The following is a 19,216-nucleotide window of genomic DNA, read 5'->3' on the forward strand; positions in this document are numbered from 1 at the left end:
GACTCTAGATCCAATGTGTTTTTTTCCCAGTGTATTCAAGTATTCAAAAATGACAGTACTCACTGGTGGACACAATGAGCAGCAGTGAGGACGACTTGGGGGCCGATGAGGGAACCACCGCACTGATACACGCTCAGCTTGGCGTCCGGTTTGGAGCAGTTCGGACAGGGCTCGTCCTTGAGTATGGCCACCATCCACGGGAACTCCCCGAACTGGGACTCGTTGATAAGGGTGTCGCTCAGCCTCAAGCCGCCGACGCCCCCTGCGTTCCGACGTCCACATTCGCGTCGCTCGTGCATGTGTGTTGGTGTCGATGGTGACGTCACGCGGTCCTCTGCGTCCAGCCTCGGGTCCGACGTCACCCGCGCGCAGCAGTAGACGTCCAGGTAGTGGGTGCACGGCCCTAGGGTCCTGCAACATGAGGATGTTTAAAATAGGGGCCGTCCACAGGGTAAGTGAGACGTAGGTCTTGCTCACGAGTGCCAGATACACTAGCGAGCTAGACGCGCGTCTTGAGCGTCGAGTAGGCCTTCGGTCGTGTTTTGGCCTGGTTACACGATCAAATTCCCGTCAAATTCCGATCAAAATGATGACCAAGATGGCGGTCGATGGTTCTCTAGATTGATGAGTAAAATTAATTAAAACAGCGTGTTGATTGAAACAAGCATGAAATAAGCACGGGTGTGTGGAAAGCAGTTTAAGGATGAGATCCACAGCTCCATCATCTACCATCGAATTTTTGCAGGCCGCAGAAATTTGATGGTAGATGGTGCGCACCAGTCACTATTTGATCGGAATTTGACGGGAATTCGATCGTGTAACCAGGCCATTAGATAGTCTTCGTAATCAATCAGATTGCAACTCGCCGCCCGTAACTCGCTCAAAGTGGGATCGGATCCTATACTTTTCGCGTCTAGACGCGCGGGTAGCAAGCAGGTGTATCTGGCGCTGTACCCAAGACGCAGCTTTTCGCTCCCGCCGCCAGAGCTGTGGCCAGAGACAAGAGACCCTCCACTGGCCTCTTAGCGACAGGTGGAAGTTTTTACTCTCGGGGTTTCAACGATTCCTTATGGACAATTACTAGGAAGCAACAGTCATCACCCTAGTTTCGGCTGATGACTTACCTATATGGTCGATGATGAGCTTCGGATGACGTCATGAGCCAAACAAGTTTCCCAAACGTCGGCCATTTTCGGCTTGTTTGCAAAACGAAACTGCCAACACGTTGTTGAACATCAACCATGTAAGTAAGTCAACAGTAGAATGCTGGAGTCTCGGTAGTAAAAACAGTAGAATGCTGAAGTCTCGGTAGTAAAAGCTCCCGCCATGGCCAAGATACTAGTGGAGGGTCTCTTGTCTCTGGCTGTGGCTGTGGCTGTGGCACGAGATTTGAATATCAACAATTTTGCAGTCTTGGCCGAAAAACAAATGTGACCGTCTGATGTTGATGATAAAATAATTGAGAATTTGCAGGTGTTGTACATTTTTTAAAGTTTACGAGTATGTTAAAGAAGACGTCACTGAGTAAACGAAGCATGAAAAAATCTTCGGTTTCTAAAATAAACAATTTTTAGAGGAGATATGACCAAAAGACCTAATCTGATAAAATGTCTAATCTGCATGTGTTTAAATGAATAATTGTACTTGATGATGTCACTAGTCGGGAGATTTTCTCACTTTCAAAACTTTTTTACTACAGTTTCCCATATCGGGATAAAACTACGAAAAATACTGCGAATGCAGCCAGGGCCGGATTTATCTACTTGCCGCCCATGGGCCGCCTGTATTTTGCCGCCCCCTTCTTATTCGTTTTGAAACATCAATAAAAACCATCAAGTGAACGTGCCAGAGGGGGAAGGGTGCATAAAACGCGTTCACTCGTGTTGGACACATTTTTTGCGTAAGCCCTGTCAACACTACTAGCAAAAGTTCACAGAACTTTGCGCGGGAGTTCAGTTCCGTAAACCTAACTCTGTGTGGACAAGGCCTTTCATTTGTAAGAATTGAACTAAAAAATTATGAAAGAACAAACATAAATGTGGTTTAATAATTTTAACTTCCGCCGCCGCCGCCGCCGCCGCGCCGCGCTGACCGCACTGTGTGTGGCGCAATGCGTGAAGTATTTCTACAGTCTTATAGGCGCCACGCGTTTCACGCTGGCCGGGTGATATCCTGATTCCGTCCCAAAAGCACACCATCCGATTCCGTACTGTGTTTGACGCAATGCGTGAAGTATTCGTGCAGTCTTGTAGGCGCTATCCGTTTCTCGTCGACCGTTGTTGACCGCACTAGGTTTGACGCAATGCGTGAAGTATTCATGCAGTCTTGTAGGCGCTAATGTGTTACATGCCGACCACCGCGCCGAGGGCTTTTCCTTTTCATCTCAAGTCCTCGTCATCATTGCTGTTTGCGCCAGGTCAAATTCCGTGGCCTAATTTCCAGGCCGTTCCAGGCCAAATTGCGTGTTTGGATTTTCTCATAACTCGACTAATTAAAGGTGCGCTGTCTCTTGTACCACCGAAAGACGACAAAGTTGGAAATTATTATACTCTCAGGAAATGAGAAATTTCGTCACCTTTTCTCATTTGTGATTTTATTTTCTGAGTCCGATACACCGAGTTTTTTTACACCTACTCTTAAAACAATTGCACAATTTGCCGCCATGGGCCACGGCCATGTGGCCACCCCCTAAATCCGGCCCTGAACGCAGCTATTAGTACTGGCAGATTAGGGTCTCGTGACGTCATAGCAACGATTGATGAGTCCAGAGACAAGAGACCCTCCACTAGTATCTTGGCCATGGTGGAAGCTTTTACTTTCGGGACTTCAGCATTCTACTGTTGACTTACCTACATGGTTGATGTTCAACAACTTGTCGGCAGTTTCGTTTTGCAAACAAGCCAAAAATGGCCGACGTTTGGGAAAGTTGTTTGGCTCATGACGTCATCCGAAGCTCATCATCGACCATGTAGGTAAGTCAACAGCCGAAACTAGGGTTGCTCGCTAATAATTGTCCATAAGGAATCGTTGAAACCCCGAAAGTAAAAGCTTCCACCTGTCGCTGGGAGGCCAGAGGAGGGTCTCTTGTCTCTGGATGGGTCGCTGGACACTTGGCAACTTGCTGGTGTATCTTGGCCTTAATTGCCTGCCGAAATGACAGCCAATCGGAAACCCTGTTACATGGCCACACAGCTTTCACGTGTAACCGATAAGGAAATTTCAAACAGCGATCTGCTCTAAGCAAATTAGTAGTCACGTAAATATTAGAGAGCTTTAGCAGGACATAAAGGGTCATAATAGATTCCTTTGTTCTCGGCATTAATTAAACAAATTTTACCAGCACTCTAAACGGTCTCCACGTTTAATTATCACGATGAGAAAAAACAACTACGTTCCGCTACCCACAGTCTCCGGCTTCGCTGAGGAACAACTTATATAACGTTAGTTTCCTTATGCACACAAGTGCTTTTATAGATGAGCCAGAAATTGTTGGTAAAGCAAAATATAGTCCAAATGATCACGTCATTACTTCGCTGAGCAACGAGGGAGCCTACGCGTACAAGCGGTTTCACTTGCATGCTTCTATTTAGAATTATTTTTAAAAATATGTAAATGAAGAGAAGAGATTAGTTCGGTTTTATGTAATGTTTTATCGTTTGAGGCGTCAATAATTCCAACAAAATGAACAGAAACTTCAAAACCATAAGTTGGAAACCGCTGACGCCGCAAGTTTGAAAATCGCGTTAAACACGGTGCGGCCGGCGCGGGGGTGGCGCGCACGGCACGGAACGCATAGTAGCGCCTTACAAGACTGCTGGATACTTCATGCATTGCGCGTACAGCACGGCGCGAGCCACAGATAGTTCAGCGCCTTACAAGTCTGCAGGATACTTCATGCATTGAACGTATACCACGGTGCGTCGCGCGTCGGGTGCGGGTCGTTGAAAAGTCGTATTTTCTACATGATTGTAGAGAATTTGCAACCCTGTATGTTTTCCTATGAAAATATAATTTACGATATTTTTTAGATAAATCGCGTTATATTTCTCCTTTTTGCACAAAACTGCTTAGTCCAGTCAACAAAGGACATAAAGGAGGCTAAGTAGAGACAATTTCAAAGGAAACTTTCTGACAGAGAAGGATACTTTAATTAGCACTGAGGGATCGTCCCTAAATTACCCCCCTGTATTATTAATTGTATTAATTAACCCCCCCCCCCCTTGTAACGCTTTTGTGACGTAGGTCCTCATTATCCTTTAACACGCAAAGAAAAATGGCGTAATGCTCTCCTCGGCCCTCCCCCTACCCTCTACAGCGTTACTTATTTAGAAACGACCCCGTAGAATCATGTTTAAATCGATTTCTTGAATTTTTTGTGACATTCACGAATCTTTAACATTCAATCTGGTGTCTGGAATTTTAGACAACAAACCTCCAACTCAAAGCTTAGAAACTATGCATGGCGTGAATGAAGTATAACCGTGGCATCACGGAAAGTTGGTTTATGCAATTGCAAGAGTTGATTTTTGATCCATCCATTGTGTGGATCGTTTTCTTCAGATCCTAAGAAAAATACATGAGGATACCTTAAAAGCTAAGACGTGCAAGTACAGTCTTTTATATTCCTGGAAACATGTTTAAAGTTTCAAAATTACACGGAATGGCGGAAAGAAATATAACACTCACTTTTTGATGCATAATAATAAAATTTTAATGATGAACCTTTCACAGAATGTATTCTAAGACTAGTTTTAGTCGATATCACTAATACCTTAATTTTTCAGAAACTGCACGTACATGCCTTGTCCTCTAAGTCCATCATGGGACGTTTCTTTATAACTCCGATCTTGTCCACTAGCCCATTCCATTGATAAAAATATTTGTGTCCTTGTGTTACTTTTGGTTAATATGGAAGTAAAACACAGATCAAGTCAAATGATGTGTTGATTTTGGTACAGTTTGCGGTGAGTTTAGCGCAAAAAACAACGAGAACACTGGGAATCCCCAGAGTCGACCGAGGGCTTGGGTTATTTTGTGATTTATTTCCCATATTAACCAAACTTTATACACTGGAAAAAAAGTCACCTGGATCTATAGAGTCCAAACTCTTGCAAACATTGACAAGAAAAAATACTTCTGATTTAATCGAATTTTTGCTTGAATCAAAAGGAAATCCGCTTACATTAGAAGCTTGGCTCTCGATTTAAGCAAAAATCCGATTTTTTTTTTTTTTTTTTTTTTTTTTTTTTTTTTTTTTTTTTTTTTTTTTTTTTTTTTTGGTAGTTCTTCCGGGAGAAAAAGTGGCGAATCTTATCGAAGATATGACAATTTAAGCATCTTGTTCCGCCGGTTGTGTAAACAAAGTCGGGGGTTTCGATTTCCATCCGTTTTGCACTACCACCCCAATATGGGGTGGGTTTCGGCCAGTAATGGTTAAACTATCATATGTTGGTTTAGGCTCTAATTTAGTAAGTTGCTCTGATCAGGAGCAAAAATCCGATTGAATCAAGAGTATTTTTCCTTGTCTATGTTTTCAAGAGTGTGGACTCTACATCCGAGCGACTTTTTTTCTAGTGTGAGTTTTCTCTCTCTAAAGGTGGTATATTCTTCTTCAATACAATTTGTTTTCAATTTTTCCGAAAAAAATCATTAATTTTTGACAAATTTGCACTTTTTGAGCCTACGCACGAAGAGCGACGAGAAATTCCATGAAATTTGGCAACAGGGTCGAACTTGAGCTGCGGGCCGGTGTAATGGTCATGTGCATGCGCTTCTTCCCATAGACTTCTCCGGAAGCTCAGTCACATCTCCCGACCAATCATCGAGTTTATCGACTCCTCGGTGAATGAGTTATGTATCCCTTTTTTTCACAAAAATGGCCCGCGAGAAAAATTTCCCCTTCAAAGCACAAGGATGTCCTTGGAATATTTTCCGCAGTTAAAATTTTTTCGGGGCAGTCGGATTTTTCGTTTAGGCGATTATAGTTTAAAGTTATCAAATGAAATGAATCTATTTACAAACAAGAAAAAAACACCGTGAAACGTGGCCTGAATTGTGCGTAATAAGGTGGTAAAATAATGCTGGGTCCACACTATTTTGCGGGGAAAACAAAGCCAAAGAGGATCAAAAATCTTGAGCTCTAATGAGTGCCAGTGCAAGACTGAAGAAGAAGGAAAACACATTTTGTATTTTCAAAGGGGATGGTTTTTATATATTTTTTTTTTTTCATTTATGACTATGTGTATTTTCAAAACTCACCTCATAGATAGACATATTTTGCTTTGTGGCATCTGATTTATCTCTAGCAGTGCAAATTTTAGTTATTGCAATAATAATTCTAGCGCATTTTGACCGCGTTAAACAGAAAGGAACCAAGCCACATCAGCTATTGCCAAATTTAATTGGCTAATTTAATTTTTTACATGAGAACAGATGTGCGGATTTTCGTGCAAAACTCAGTGAATTTTTTGCATAATACGAAGCAAATTCCTCAACATTTTCAAAAGGATCCGCACAAACGATTTCTCGTAAAAAATTAAATTGCCCAACTAAAATTGGCGATAGCTGATGTGGCTTGGTTCCTTTCTGTTAAACGCGGTCCATTTGATGTTTTGACTGCTCCGAATGTCAATCGATTGCATGTTAATGGATAACGTATAATTAATGTTTTTTTTTTCAAAATTTCTATTTTTCCACTTTTCTCGACATCTTGATAGGCATTATTACAACTAGCGTACCTATGCAATGTTTAAAATAAAATCAACCTCAAGGCACTCATAACTGACTCTTTCTCCACATCCTAATAAAACACTATCCTTTCCTCTCGAGTTATACGGTGATGATCGCACTAGTTTGGCGTGAGGTGGAATTAAATTTAAATTTTTGGCCCCAAAAACTAACCGAGAGCAAGCAGAAATCCGCCAAATTCCAAAGAACATTAATATCTTCCGGTTTTCTTCACAGTAGATGCAAAATGCGTAATTATCTACCAAACATTCCTTGCGTTTAAGTCTCCTGCCCTTTCTCCCGCAAATGCGGAACGAATAGACTTGTGTAGAAGAATAGGTATTGAATTATGATCGTGACTGTATGCCTTTTGACTCACTCTAGTCTGCTGAAGATCATTTATTTCAGAAACGACAGATCTGCCGTTGATCGCTTATAGAAATACGTGATGTTAAGAACGGTCTTTGTTGCTTGCAACCTCAATCCTCGGACTGAACCTAACGGGTCAATCCGACTCCTACAAGAGTTGCAGACGAGCTTTTTAAGCGATATGCTTTTAACGTTTGGTGTCGTTGATTCAACGCAGTCTGTTGATAATGATTTATTTCAAAAACGTCGCATTTGTAATTGAAGTCCACAACAAATAAGTATGATCACCCACAAGGAGTGGAAACGGACTGTGTTGTAGTAATTATGTTTCTGGATGTTTCTATTCATTGTAGTCTGCTTCCAATTATGTATTAAAAGAACAACATATCTACCAATAGTCGCGCATAAAAAAGTGATTTTATGAATGAGCTTGGTTCCCTTTAACCACGGTACATTAAACGGGTTAATATGGTCGTTGAGAAAAGTCCCGTTAATCACTATTACATTGTAGTGCATATGCGTCGTTTCTGAAGCGGCAGTTTTTTGGAGCGTCCAGGAATATTCAATGCTTTTGAGTTTTTGCAGATGTCGACTAGAATTTCGGCGACAAAAACAAGGAAACTGAGGAAAAGCCCCACCACAAGTCCAATAAAAGCTGATTGCAAATCATTCATATTATAAGCTCGGAGTTTCTCGGCATCGGCTAGTCTGGGTTTGGTACGTGGAATTGTCTTGTAAGTATAGAAGACTGAGAGTAGATCTCTCATAATATGTATTGTGTGTCCTGTTTCAAAGAAATGAAACATTTCTCGGTCTAATTCATGGAGAACGTGCGAAAATTTCCCGAAAGAGAACGCTACCGGATATGTCGCCAAGCATTCCTCCATCAAATGATATTCACAGTTCTGTTGTAGCATGACATTGAAAAAACGAATGTTTTGCTTTAAGCCAAAGGTATCTGGCACGTTCATTAGGAAAGCATCCGTTTCTACCATACTTTTAGTGTTTCTTAAAATATCTTCAAGCATTGTTTTTTCGCTTTCCGATTGCAAGGACAAATTTCCGTCGGCCGACAAATATTCCACTACAAGAACATTATTTTTTGTTGGTTGAAAAAATACGTGCACCCAATCATTATAAAGCGTGCCGATAAGTTTTGTCTTCAGATTCTCCGATTGCTCTTGCTGCGAGAATACATCCAAAGCACCATACAGGTCATTAGTTTGAATAAATAGATCGGACCTCTCCAAAGTCTTCAAAGTGTCGATCTCCGGATATGGCACTCTGTCACTCAGAAATTTTGTCATGCCGCTGAGATAAACCGTGGAGATTATGATGGTAGAGAAACTGAAGATGGCGAAAAGTATTTTGCCGGTATGCAAACGGCCCAGAAGGAGAGTTGGTGGGCTCCCGCAGATGAAATACGCGTAAACGGTCAACCAAGGTGACGTACTCCTATGTAGATCAACCTCTGACTGCGAGTAAAGACGAGAGAATACTTCGCATTGCGTGTACTGGAAAACGTATTGCGCCCAGACAAATAGAGTGATCGTGATTGCGATGAATATCCAGACGACAGGCGTGTAGCTTTTGAAAATGACCAGACTTTGAGGCACATATTCGCTGCGTGGAGTGGCGATGCACAGCGCGGTTGAACCGATCATGGGTGAAAAGTGAAGTTTGGAGTAATCGGTTCCCGATAGAGAAATACCAAAATCGAAGGTTTCCAAATCAGCATCGAACTTGAGACTCAAATCATCCGCAATAAATTCAGTTTGTTCATCAGCTAATTGTAAATATCCACGATTTTGTCCCTTGATCGTACAGTTAATCGATTTTTCTAGATGTTCAACGATAGGGTCTAACAATAAAGTCCAGAACTCCAAAGCTCCATGTGTCATAACTCTGTTGTTTTTACTTGCTGCATTATAGAAGACCCCTAGCGATTTCTTATGCATGTTTTTCAACGAGAAATCGAAGAAGCCTTCATCGGTTGCGTCTTCGAGGGTGAGGATAATTTCTGTAAACGGATCGTACCTGTCACACCCGCCTGGATGACAAATGATGAGTTTTCGACCTCTGAAAAAGCGCCAAAAGAATTTGAAACAAAAAAATAGTTCACCCATTACATTTTGGCCGCCATTTTTGAGCGGTGAAATGTCACTTCTCAGCATAAAAACGAAATAGACTTGCGAGTTCCAAATTGCGTTGATATAAAGGCCACGAGTCAAATTGAAAACAGAATCTGACAGAATCGAGTTGTGGCTCAGCTCTAGAGAAGTTATTCTGAATTCTTCATCGCAGAACCCTTTTCCTTCAGGGTGAAGATGATGACCATCCACTAAGATACAATACCGCGGTAAACCCTGCAGAATCTGATGTTCCTGATGCATTTGGCTGCAGCGTGCAAGAGTGAAGTTATTGGAGGTTGCTAGCTTTCTCGCTTTTTTCATACTGTCTACAACGGTAGGACCTGATTTTGATATTGAGTGAAAAATCAAACTGAATAGCTCACTGACATCGTCCAGAGAGAAAATCATAATTTTATTATAATTATTAACGACTGAATTAGTGAATTCAGCATGATCTGAAATTGAAATAGTCTGAAGTGAGGATCGATGAAATTGTTTAATTAAATGTGGAATTTCAGGATCAGCATTGAAATCCACAACGTAAAGCACTTTGTGCTCCTGGGTTTGAGAAATTTTACCACATACCTCAAAAACTGACTGAGTTAAAGGCTCCATTTGTGGACCTAAAGAATGCGAAAATTCAATACTGTTATGTTGACTGAGAACAACCTGGATAGCCGAAAAATGTATCAAAGTTGGTAACATTTTAGCAGAAATGCGCTGATGTGACGCTAGCATATGAAACCTCCAAATATCTGAATGAGAAAAATAAAACTTATCCAATATTTACAACGAATGTCAACGATACCTTCTTCTTAATGCAGTTTCATTAAATCTCATTTCATATTCAAATCCAAGGAAAAGTATTTTCTTTAAGAATATAATCAAAGCAAATTGCACGAAACTGATGGAGTGGCACTTGGTATAGGTAATTTGAAATTGGTTCAGTGAAGAATAGATCGCCAGGAGAAGAGATGAGGTTGAGACGATAATAGTGAGGACCTAACGCATGTCACTATGTACACAAAATCAAATGAGGAATACTGATACCTTTTATTTTCTGAATACTTAAGATTAAAATTATTTTCTCACCTTTGAAGTTCCTTCGTTCAACGAAAAATTCCATGTAAAGCAAGTTGTATGAAAACCTTTGGTGGCTGTTTCTAGAGCCTATGTTTCGACTTTTGTTGAGGGTTTTGTGGAACAAACTTTCATACATTTTTGACATCAAAAAACGTGAATCAACACGGACAGTTTAAGAATTTAACACAAAAATACTAGAATAAATAATAAAAACTCATCATTAAAGCGAGCGTCTGAAGGAGTTAGGTTCCAATAAACAAATAGGGCATGTTGTTACTCAAAGTGTTTTCGAACGTAATAAAACTGGGTGATGAACAACTTTGCAAATGTGTCACTAAATAGAGCGACAACATGTAGGGCAAATGTTGGTTTTCTGTTTTATGTATTTTTGAAGGATTTTATTTTGACGTATCGTCGGATGTAGTGGGACTTATCATACAATATTTCGCAAGTACAGCAAGGTAAAGACCAGCCTGCTTATACTCATTTCATTACAATACTTAGATCCTTATTTATCTTTTGTTATGACGAAATCTAGTAGAAGAGATAAGGTTGAGACGGTAATAATGAGGGCCTAACGCATCAGTGGCGTGGCGTGAATTGCGATGTATCAATTGTTCTACCATTTAAACCTATGGTAAAGAATCGATTATTAAGGTGTTCGCTGCGAACACCCTGTTTATCGATCCTTTCCCATAGGTTTCAATGGCAGAACAATCGATATATGCGCAAAGCACGCCACGCCACTGTAACGCATGTCACTGTACACAAAATCAAATGAGGAGTACTGATACCTTTTATTTTAGAGGTCATCATTTGCTTTCGGACAAGACTGCAAAATTGTTGAAATTAAAGTCTTTCGCCATGGCTCTGGTGGTGGGAACGAAAATTGCGTTTCGGCCAAAGGGGTTGGCGAGAGCAAAACGAAGCACCTCAGGGTGATTTGAATCTTTAGGAATTATAGAGTCTGTTTTTGTGGGTTTACGATAAATACTAAATCCAAATTTATTCCTATACTCATATCAATTTTCAAGTCCAAAAAAAGCATTACCTTCCCGCTTATTTCAGTAGTAAACTTAAAGCCCGGTGCACAACTATTCAGATAATGAAGTAAGTTGTTGTTATCATCATTCATTGAATCAGTAACATTCAACGTGTCATCGACAGACCTATCATAAAAATATAAATGCCTTCAGTATGGGTCAGAGTTGTTCATCATAAAAATTTCCTCAAAAAAATTCAGAAATATAGTAGCTATTGTACTTCGAAGTTGTACCAGAAGCTCCACATTTTTGTTGAAAATTGGCGAAGATAGCTAACACGGACGCCGTGTCTAGGATGGCTGGCTCTTGGAGTGCCTGCAGTGTAGCTGACAAGGGGGAAAATGAGGTCGAAACATCGAGAAGTAACCAACGTTAATTATGGAAGTCTCCGAGTATGAATTCGAACGCATTGAAAACGAAATTCCACGAAGATTTTTTCTACTTACAAATTCACGTGGATTTAAAATGTATGTTTGTCATAACTTTACGCATTACGCAATCTTACATTGGAAGCCAAAAAAAAAAAAAAAAAAAAAAAAAAAAAAAAAAAAAAAAAAAAAAAAATTTGAAGTGAATGTCGCTCTAGAGGAGTGTATGACGTTAAGCTGTGACAAATTCTTCTTTTTGGAAAAGTTTTTCCGATCATCTGGAGGCTCTATAATCATGCATTGCGGGGCTTGGAGGACAAGATGCATAGGTGCAGTTTTTGCTATTTCGAGAAATATGTGTTTGAAGTTTCGAAATTGCATGGATCCTTATGGCGAAAAGAAAGTTCAAACTGACTTTTAAATGCTTAAAAATTGAAATTCGTAAGCGAATTTCTCACAGAATATGCATTAAGACAAGTTTTACTCGAAATCATAAGTAACTCAAGTTTTCAAAAACTGCACTTGTTTGTCGGCCTCCTGTGGTGCAGTGGTTCCTACAACCAAGAGCTTCGGGTTCGGTTCCCGGCCAGGTGACCTGAGTTTAATGGTCTTAGACAATGGTCACCTGGGGCTGGCGGTAAGCGTGAGATTAGCCAATAGGGGCTATTTGAAGCTTGAAAAAAAAAAAAAAAAAAAAAAAAAAAAAAAAAAAAAAATCTATGCGCCTTGCCTTCCAAGTCCCTCAATTTCAGTTACATTTGACTGAAATTGAATATACAAGGAGATATTTTTGCACCCCTGAATGAATGTAGCTGTAGCGTGCCTGACCTATTTTCAATGAGGTAGACCCCATCGGTGTTGAACGTGTTGTTCAGGCACTGGTAGTAAGGCACACATTCACAATCCTTCGCCTCCTCGTCTGCCTGGTTTCCTGCAGAGCTCTCTGAATGAGAGATGGACCCGGGGATCTCGTTGCTCAATTCACTTTGCCCTGCCGTCAAAATGGCGTTCAAGGACACTGAAATCATCAAGCACGCGAGTGACACTTGCATCTGCAAAATGAAAACAATTTGAGAGTAATTGGTTGTAAAATTTAACTATTGTAGTGCCATTTAACAACATATTATGCCAAATCAAACCAGAATACTGCTGTGCTGAGGGAAATCGTCGTATGAGCCTTCAGGCGTTGCCAAATTTCTTCAGGCAAATTACTAATTTTCAGGAAAATTTGAGAATGATTTCTTCCAAGTTCTCGGATGATTTTGGTCGTTTGATCTGAAGTGTCTAAAAATTTCAAGAAAAAATATTAATAACTTCTCTCAAAAATAAACACTTGGCGGAGGAAATTTGGCAACTCTCGAATGTTCATACAACGTTCTTCTTTAGCGCGGCAGAATAGACCGTGCAAAATCTTCAGCCCCTCCACCTACTCATACTCCATGTACCTTCCTCTTCTTCTTCTTCTTCTTCTTCTTCTTCTTCTTCTTCTTGTGAAATGTCCAAGAATTAAGAAATGATCAATTCAGTGCAGTTCAAGTTCCGGGTGTAGCACCCGTTGTTCCGGCCACTGAACCTGGAGCAGTCAAAGTTACGGCCCCAGCACCCGGAACTGTTGTTGCCTGGAACGGACGGTGTGTCTATCACCAGTTGTTGTCACTTAATGTCATTTTTGTTTGGTTTTACTACAAAACTTATTACTCGATCGACTGTATCTCCTGTACGCAACAGATTCTTTTTTAGATCGATCAAATTAAAGTCACGAATTTTTCAATTTTATTTTTATTTTTATTTTTTTTATTTTATTTTTATTTTTATTTTTACATAACATACATAAAGCCACCATATGGGGCTATTGTACTAGTCAACATGGTATTTAGTTACAAAAAAGACGTTAAAACAAATTTATCCTATAATAAATTTATAACCTGCAATAACAGCAAGTTGGAAAACAGAGAGAGTGAATACCGTGAGTTATCAATACTAGAACATTAAGTTAGGAAGTTAAGCAGTGGTGAAAAACTCAGAGAGATCTTGAAAGGATTCAGCCAAAAGAAACGATTTCAAATGTGAAAAAAATTTGCTGATCTCTGAGTTCTTAAAGTGAAGTCTAATATTTAGAGGGAGAGCATTGAACAGCTGAATAGAAGCAAACTTAACACTGTTTTCAGAAATTTTGTACTTGGTGGAATTGTTGGGGATGAAGAAGTGTCTGCTGTTGTAGTTGTGTGTGGGAAATAGATCAGCCGGCTTTATTATTTCTCCTTCTACTGCATATTTGAATCGAGTATGCGAAAACGTCCGATGGTCCAAAATAATACTCTTGGTAAACTGCAAAAACTGTGGAGGCCTTTAGAATCGCGTTTTGAAGAAAATCAAGGCATGTGTTTCTTAGTAAAGGGTTGTAGAAAAGGCACACAACTGTGTCCCATTCCAACTCCCATTCAGTGCTGAGTAATGTAAAAAAGTAATTGTAACTGCAAAAAACTGTGGAGGCCTTTAGAATCGGCGTTTTGAAGAAAATCAAGGCATGTGTTTCTTAGTAAAGGGTTGTAGAAAAGGCACACAACTGTGTCCCATTCCAACTCCCATTCAGTGCTGAGTAATTGTAAAAAAAGGGCTTTGGACATCGGACGTTTTCGCATACTTTGCAAAAATCTGCCCAAAAACCATTATTTTTGACCCCTCCAAAAACCTTTAAACTAGAGTAAAACATAATGTCAGACCTCCAGTAACACAAAAAAAAATATTTCTCTTTTCTTCGAGGCTTCAGTGAAAGTTACGTGACGGCGGAAGAAGAAAAATAATGGACATCGGACGTTTTCGCATACTTTGAGATTGCCCCTCAAGATATGTGTTCAGGATTGCCTAGAATGCATGAAATCGATTAGAATTATATAAAGTAGGGTGAAATTATTCATCTTCAGAGGGTCCTGAACGAGAATCCAAATTTGCCCCCTCGACAAATCATGGGAACCCCCCCGAAAACCCCCAACATCAAAAAAACAGTCAGAAATTGGTTATTTTCTCTCGTTGTTCTGCTACTAGCGCACGTTTTGAGAGCAGAAATTTTTTTCTCATATAATTTCTCATCTATAGGGAGTTCTTAACGAGAATCCAAATTTGCCCCCTCGACCAATCATGGGGACCCCCCCGAAAACCCCTCCATAATCGAAACAACTGTCAAAAATCGGTTATTTTCTCTCGTTTTTTCGGCTACCATCGCATGTTTTGGGAGCAGAACTTTTTTTCTCATTTAATTTCTCATCTATAGGGGGACCTTAACGAGAATCCAAAATTGCCCCCTCGAACAATCATGGGGACCCCTCCAAGCCCCCCCCCCCCCCCCCGATAAAAAAAGGTCAAAAATAGGTTATTCTCTCGTTTTACGGCTATTATCGCCAAAGCCGTTGATTTTAAGACAGAGTTTGTGGATCTCACATGAAAGCAGATAAAAATTCGGTCTTATTTAACCCGGTTTGAAATTTTTCTGATGAAAATTGCGGTCACTACAGGGTTCTCATAGATAGCCCAAAATTTTCAAAATTTCGTTTTTTAATGGTTTTTTGCTTGTAACTGTTGTTCAGCTATTCTTTAAAGTAAGTAGATCCTTTCAAATGAAAGTAGATTCAAAATGCTACAAATTCGTGTATCAAGCTTGTCCTTAGAGCGTAACGAGACGGCACCCCAGCGTTGCAAAAGTTACCGTCTCAAAATGGATTTTCCGGGGCGGTGCAGTCCGCGCAACCACTCCACTCTTTTGCTCTACTCTAGGATTGCCTAGAATGCATAAAATCGAGTGTAATTATATAAAGTAGGGTGAATCGATGTTAAACAAAATAAAGTGTGAACTTTTTAACAGGAAAACTCATGCTAAGGAGAAAGAACAAGACAAATACTGGAGTAATACATTTACCGGACGGAAACTTTAGCATTAATCATGACTTTCCATCTATAAAAAATTTACAGTCAGTAAAATGGTTTTGAAATGCGTCTTAAACAAGTTAAAAATTGAAAAAAGATTGGGAAAGTTTCGATTACTTATACAGGTTGTTAAACAAAAATCATGGGCTATCATGTACCGTTTTCGCAGAATTTAATAGAGTGGAAAAAAGTACGAGGGTCATCCAATGAGGTTCCCTACCTCTTATCTTCCAAACGGAAAGAGATAAATCAAATCGGTAAAAAAGTTCTTATAAGGCATACTCTAAGCTTTAAAAGAAGCTCAAGTTTTTGAAAATTGGTCGAGGGGTTCGCGAGGAAACTTAATTTTACTGCGACAACTTCCTGTCGCCGCGCGCCCACCTTCGGAGTCTGGATGCGCGGAGAGTCGATTATTTCAGACTTGGGTTTTCGCCGCTAAGCATCATATCAAAAAGAAATTTGAAGGTTTTTATTGAGTAGACCTTACCTTACTTTTTGACGAAGTCCCTGCCTCTGTTTTGACATTTCTGGTATCAATATTGCAGCTTCTTGATGCCTTCCGCGTAGAAGCTGGCTCTTGTCTTGGCACCGAAACCAGTCATTGACAAGCCCTCTACACTTCCGAATCAGTTGCTTTGCATAAGAAAATTTCCCTCCATCTTCCGTACTCTTACGATTCAGCCTCATGTGACTTTCGTCTGTTCACTGAGCTGAAAAACTTCCTCGGTGGAAAGCGGAATCCGAATGATTCGGAAGTACAGAGCGCTGTCAATGACGGATTCCGGTGCCAAGACAAGAGCCAGCCTCTACGCGGAAGGCATCAAGAAGCTGCAATATTGACACCAGAAATGTCAAAACAGAGGCAGGGACTTCGTCAAAAAGTAAGGTAAGGTCTACTCAATAAAAACCTTCAAATTTCTTTTTGATATGATGCTTAGCGGCGAAAACCCAAGTCTGAAATAATCGACTCTCCGCGCATCCAGACTCCGAAGGTGGGCGCGCGGCGACAGGAAGTTGTCGCAGTAAAATTAAGTTTCCTCGCGAACCCCTCGACCAATTTTCAAAAACTTGAGCTTCTTTTAAAGCTTAGAGTATGCCTTATAAGAACTTCTTTACCGATTTGATTTATCTCTTTCCGTTTGGAAGATAAGAGGTAGGGAACCTCATTGGATGACCCTCGTAAATGGACATCGGACGTTTTCGCATACTTTTGAGGTTCGACCCCCTAAATGGGGGCGAAAAAACAAAAAACAGGTCAAATCCGTCTACACATAGATGCGCCTACCCTCGAAGATGACGTTAAGCCAAAAAACTCAAAATCCAAAAAAATGGACATCGGACGTTTTCGCATACCTCGATTCATTTAATACATCATAGATGTATAAAGAGGTCACTGTAAACAGTCTCTCTGATGACATTATTTCTTTACAGTCACTTCCGTATGGTTTGTTGTACATAATTCTAATGATCTTGAGGTGTTCTTTAGAAACACGTTTTGTAAAGCTACTCCTGCCCCATACAGCGATTCCATAGCGGATGTGAGACATTACATTAGCATGGTAATATAGGAGAGCAGAACTGAGAGAGGCAACTTTCACAAGATTTCTTATTGCCCATTTGCTCTTTTGGAGTTTTCTAATTATATTATCAATGTGGGATTCCCATGTAAGGTACTGATCTAAAAATACTCCTAAGAAATTTGTGGATTCAAGAAAATTAAGTTGGGTGTTATCGTCGATTTCAAATGTATTTCCATAAGTAAGATCAGTAGGTTGTTTGACTCTTTTAGACGGAACATAAGAAATGAATTGAGTCTTATCTTCATTCAAGGACAAGCCATTCGCTTTGAACCAATTGTGTGCTTGGTTATAAGTTGTTAAGTTTTACCGGACTGAGGCATTCACACTGCATTTCATGTCGCTTATTAAAATCCAAAAAACGCGTATATCCGCTCGCGGCGCTACTGATTACCTGTCATGATTTAAATTTTAAATGTGAAACACTCAATCGCATCCTTGGAAACCTCCTTCATGACCGTGAAAATTTCAGGCGCATGAGTATCGGTTCATTCTCATTTGATAAAGGTAACTAGGAGTGGGGATTTTAAAACACCGGAAATGAAATACGCGCTTTTGCAAATTCACTGTCTATATCTCTATCTTTGGTCTGTGTTACTGTTGAGAGCGAAAGTATTTCATAAAAAAATTATTAACTATCACATCACGTAAAACGTTACTATAGAAACTCGGATAGGAAATCATTGAATATTCTGAGGCTTCTCTTTTCTCGTGAGCGTAATATTTTCGCCAATCTTTTTCCCCGCCCTGAATTAAAGCTTCCTGATGCGCTAATGTGTCCACGATAATCATTGCCGAAAAAGTCTAGAATTATTGATAGAATTTAGACACAAAAAAGTAAAATGAGATACACTTGCGCCGGTGATGTAGTAGTTATCCCCGTAGAAATTGCTAAAATCTCATAAGAACAAACTATACAAAACAGCTTAGCAGCATTGGGTACTCGTATGGTCGCGTGTCATTGCTCATCAGCAAAAAATTAACCGATTTTAGTGCGCCTAGGAATCGCTCACCTCCAAATTTTCGCGTGCAATGAAAACCCACCTTGAGCGCATGTAAACCAATTACCAATTACCAATTGAAAAAGTAGTATCATTTTCGGCTACCGAAATTTTCCCGGCATTTTCCCAGAAGTTGTGCCTTACAAAACCTTTATCGTGGGGGAGGGGGAGATGACAACAATAATTTCAATTCTCAACGTATTTCATTTTATGAATAGAAAAACCCCTACGGCCCTTTTCTCCATTGCTAGTCACTTATGCTTAGAAACTGAATGCTTTACACTAACCTTTAACCGCGTTGACAAGAGCACCGTTCTAACGAAATAACTAGCACCTTCGAAAGCAGATACTGATTGAGTCTTGGCATAGGCGAAATATCAGATTTTTTAGCGTGATTTCCGACGAGAAGGGGGAAGTATAACATTTTTCAGTACAAGTTCTGCCGGGTTTTACCGATGTTGGGTTTTTTAAACGCCGCGCCAGCATGATCTCAGATCGAGGAAAACCGAGTCTCAGATGAGCGTGGCGCTAGACAGTGGCGTGGTGTAAATTGCGATATATCGATTGATATGTAATTTAAACCTATGATAAAGAATCTATTATTAAGGCGTTCGCTGCAAACACCCTGTTTATCGATCCTTTTCCATAGGTTTAAATGGCAGATCATTCGATACATCGCAAAGCACGCCACGCCACTGCTAGATAACACAGCGCGGCTCTGCCATGCTACGGAAAATAACAGTAACATTTATTCTGAGGTGAGCCTGGAAGTGCATAAGAGCGCGTTATAACCGCGGCTGACGTCCTGGTGGAGTTACTTTTCCATGAATGGGTTGTTCAGCGGCTCTGAGGTAGCGCCCAACAGCGCCGCACGGGATTCCCCTGGAACTGCTTTATCTCGCCGCGTTATTGCGCGTTGTTTGTGCCAATCAGGCGGGCGAATAATGTTCTATTTCAGAGTATAAAACCAATTAGTTAATAAAACTTGCCTGGGTT

At 40.4% G+C, this 19,216-nt stretch overlaps 1 protein-coding gene across 1 annotated transcript in view; it reads right to left on the reverse strand.

Moving 5' to 3' along the window:
* Window positions 1-18,755, reverse strand: part of LOC109036911 (phenoloxidase-activating factor 2) — a 42,348-nt gene extending 23,593 nt beyond the window's left edge. The window contains exons 1-3 of the mRNA XM_072305334.1: window positions 18,508-18,755; window positions 12,550-12,773; window positions 64-411 (exon numbers count right to left, since the gene is read on the reverse strand). Coding sequence (XP_072161435.1) covers window positions 64-411; window positions 12,550-12,773 — 572 coding nt within the window. The 5' untranslated portion in view covers window positions 18,508-18,755. The remainder of the gene's footprint in view (window positions 1-63; window positions 412-12,549; window positions 12,774-18,507) is intronic.
* Between the last annotated feature and the right edge of the window lie 461 nt (window positions 18,756-19,216).

Source organism: Bemisia tabaci, chromosome 10 (genome assembly GCF_918797505.1).
Source record: "Bemisia tabaci chromosome 10, PGI_BMITA_v3".
NCBI classification, from domain to species: Eukaryota; Metazoa; Arthropoda; class Insecta; order Hemiptera; family Aleyrodidae; genus Bemisia; species Bemisia tabaci.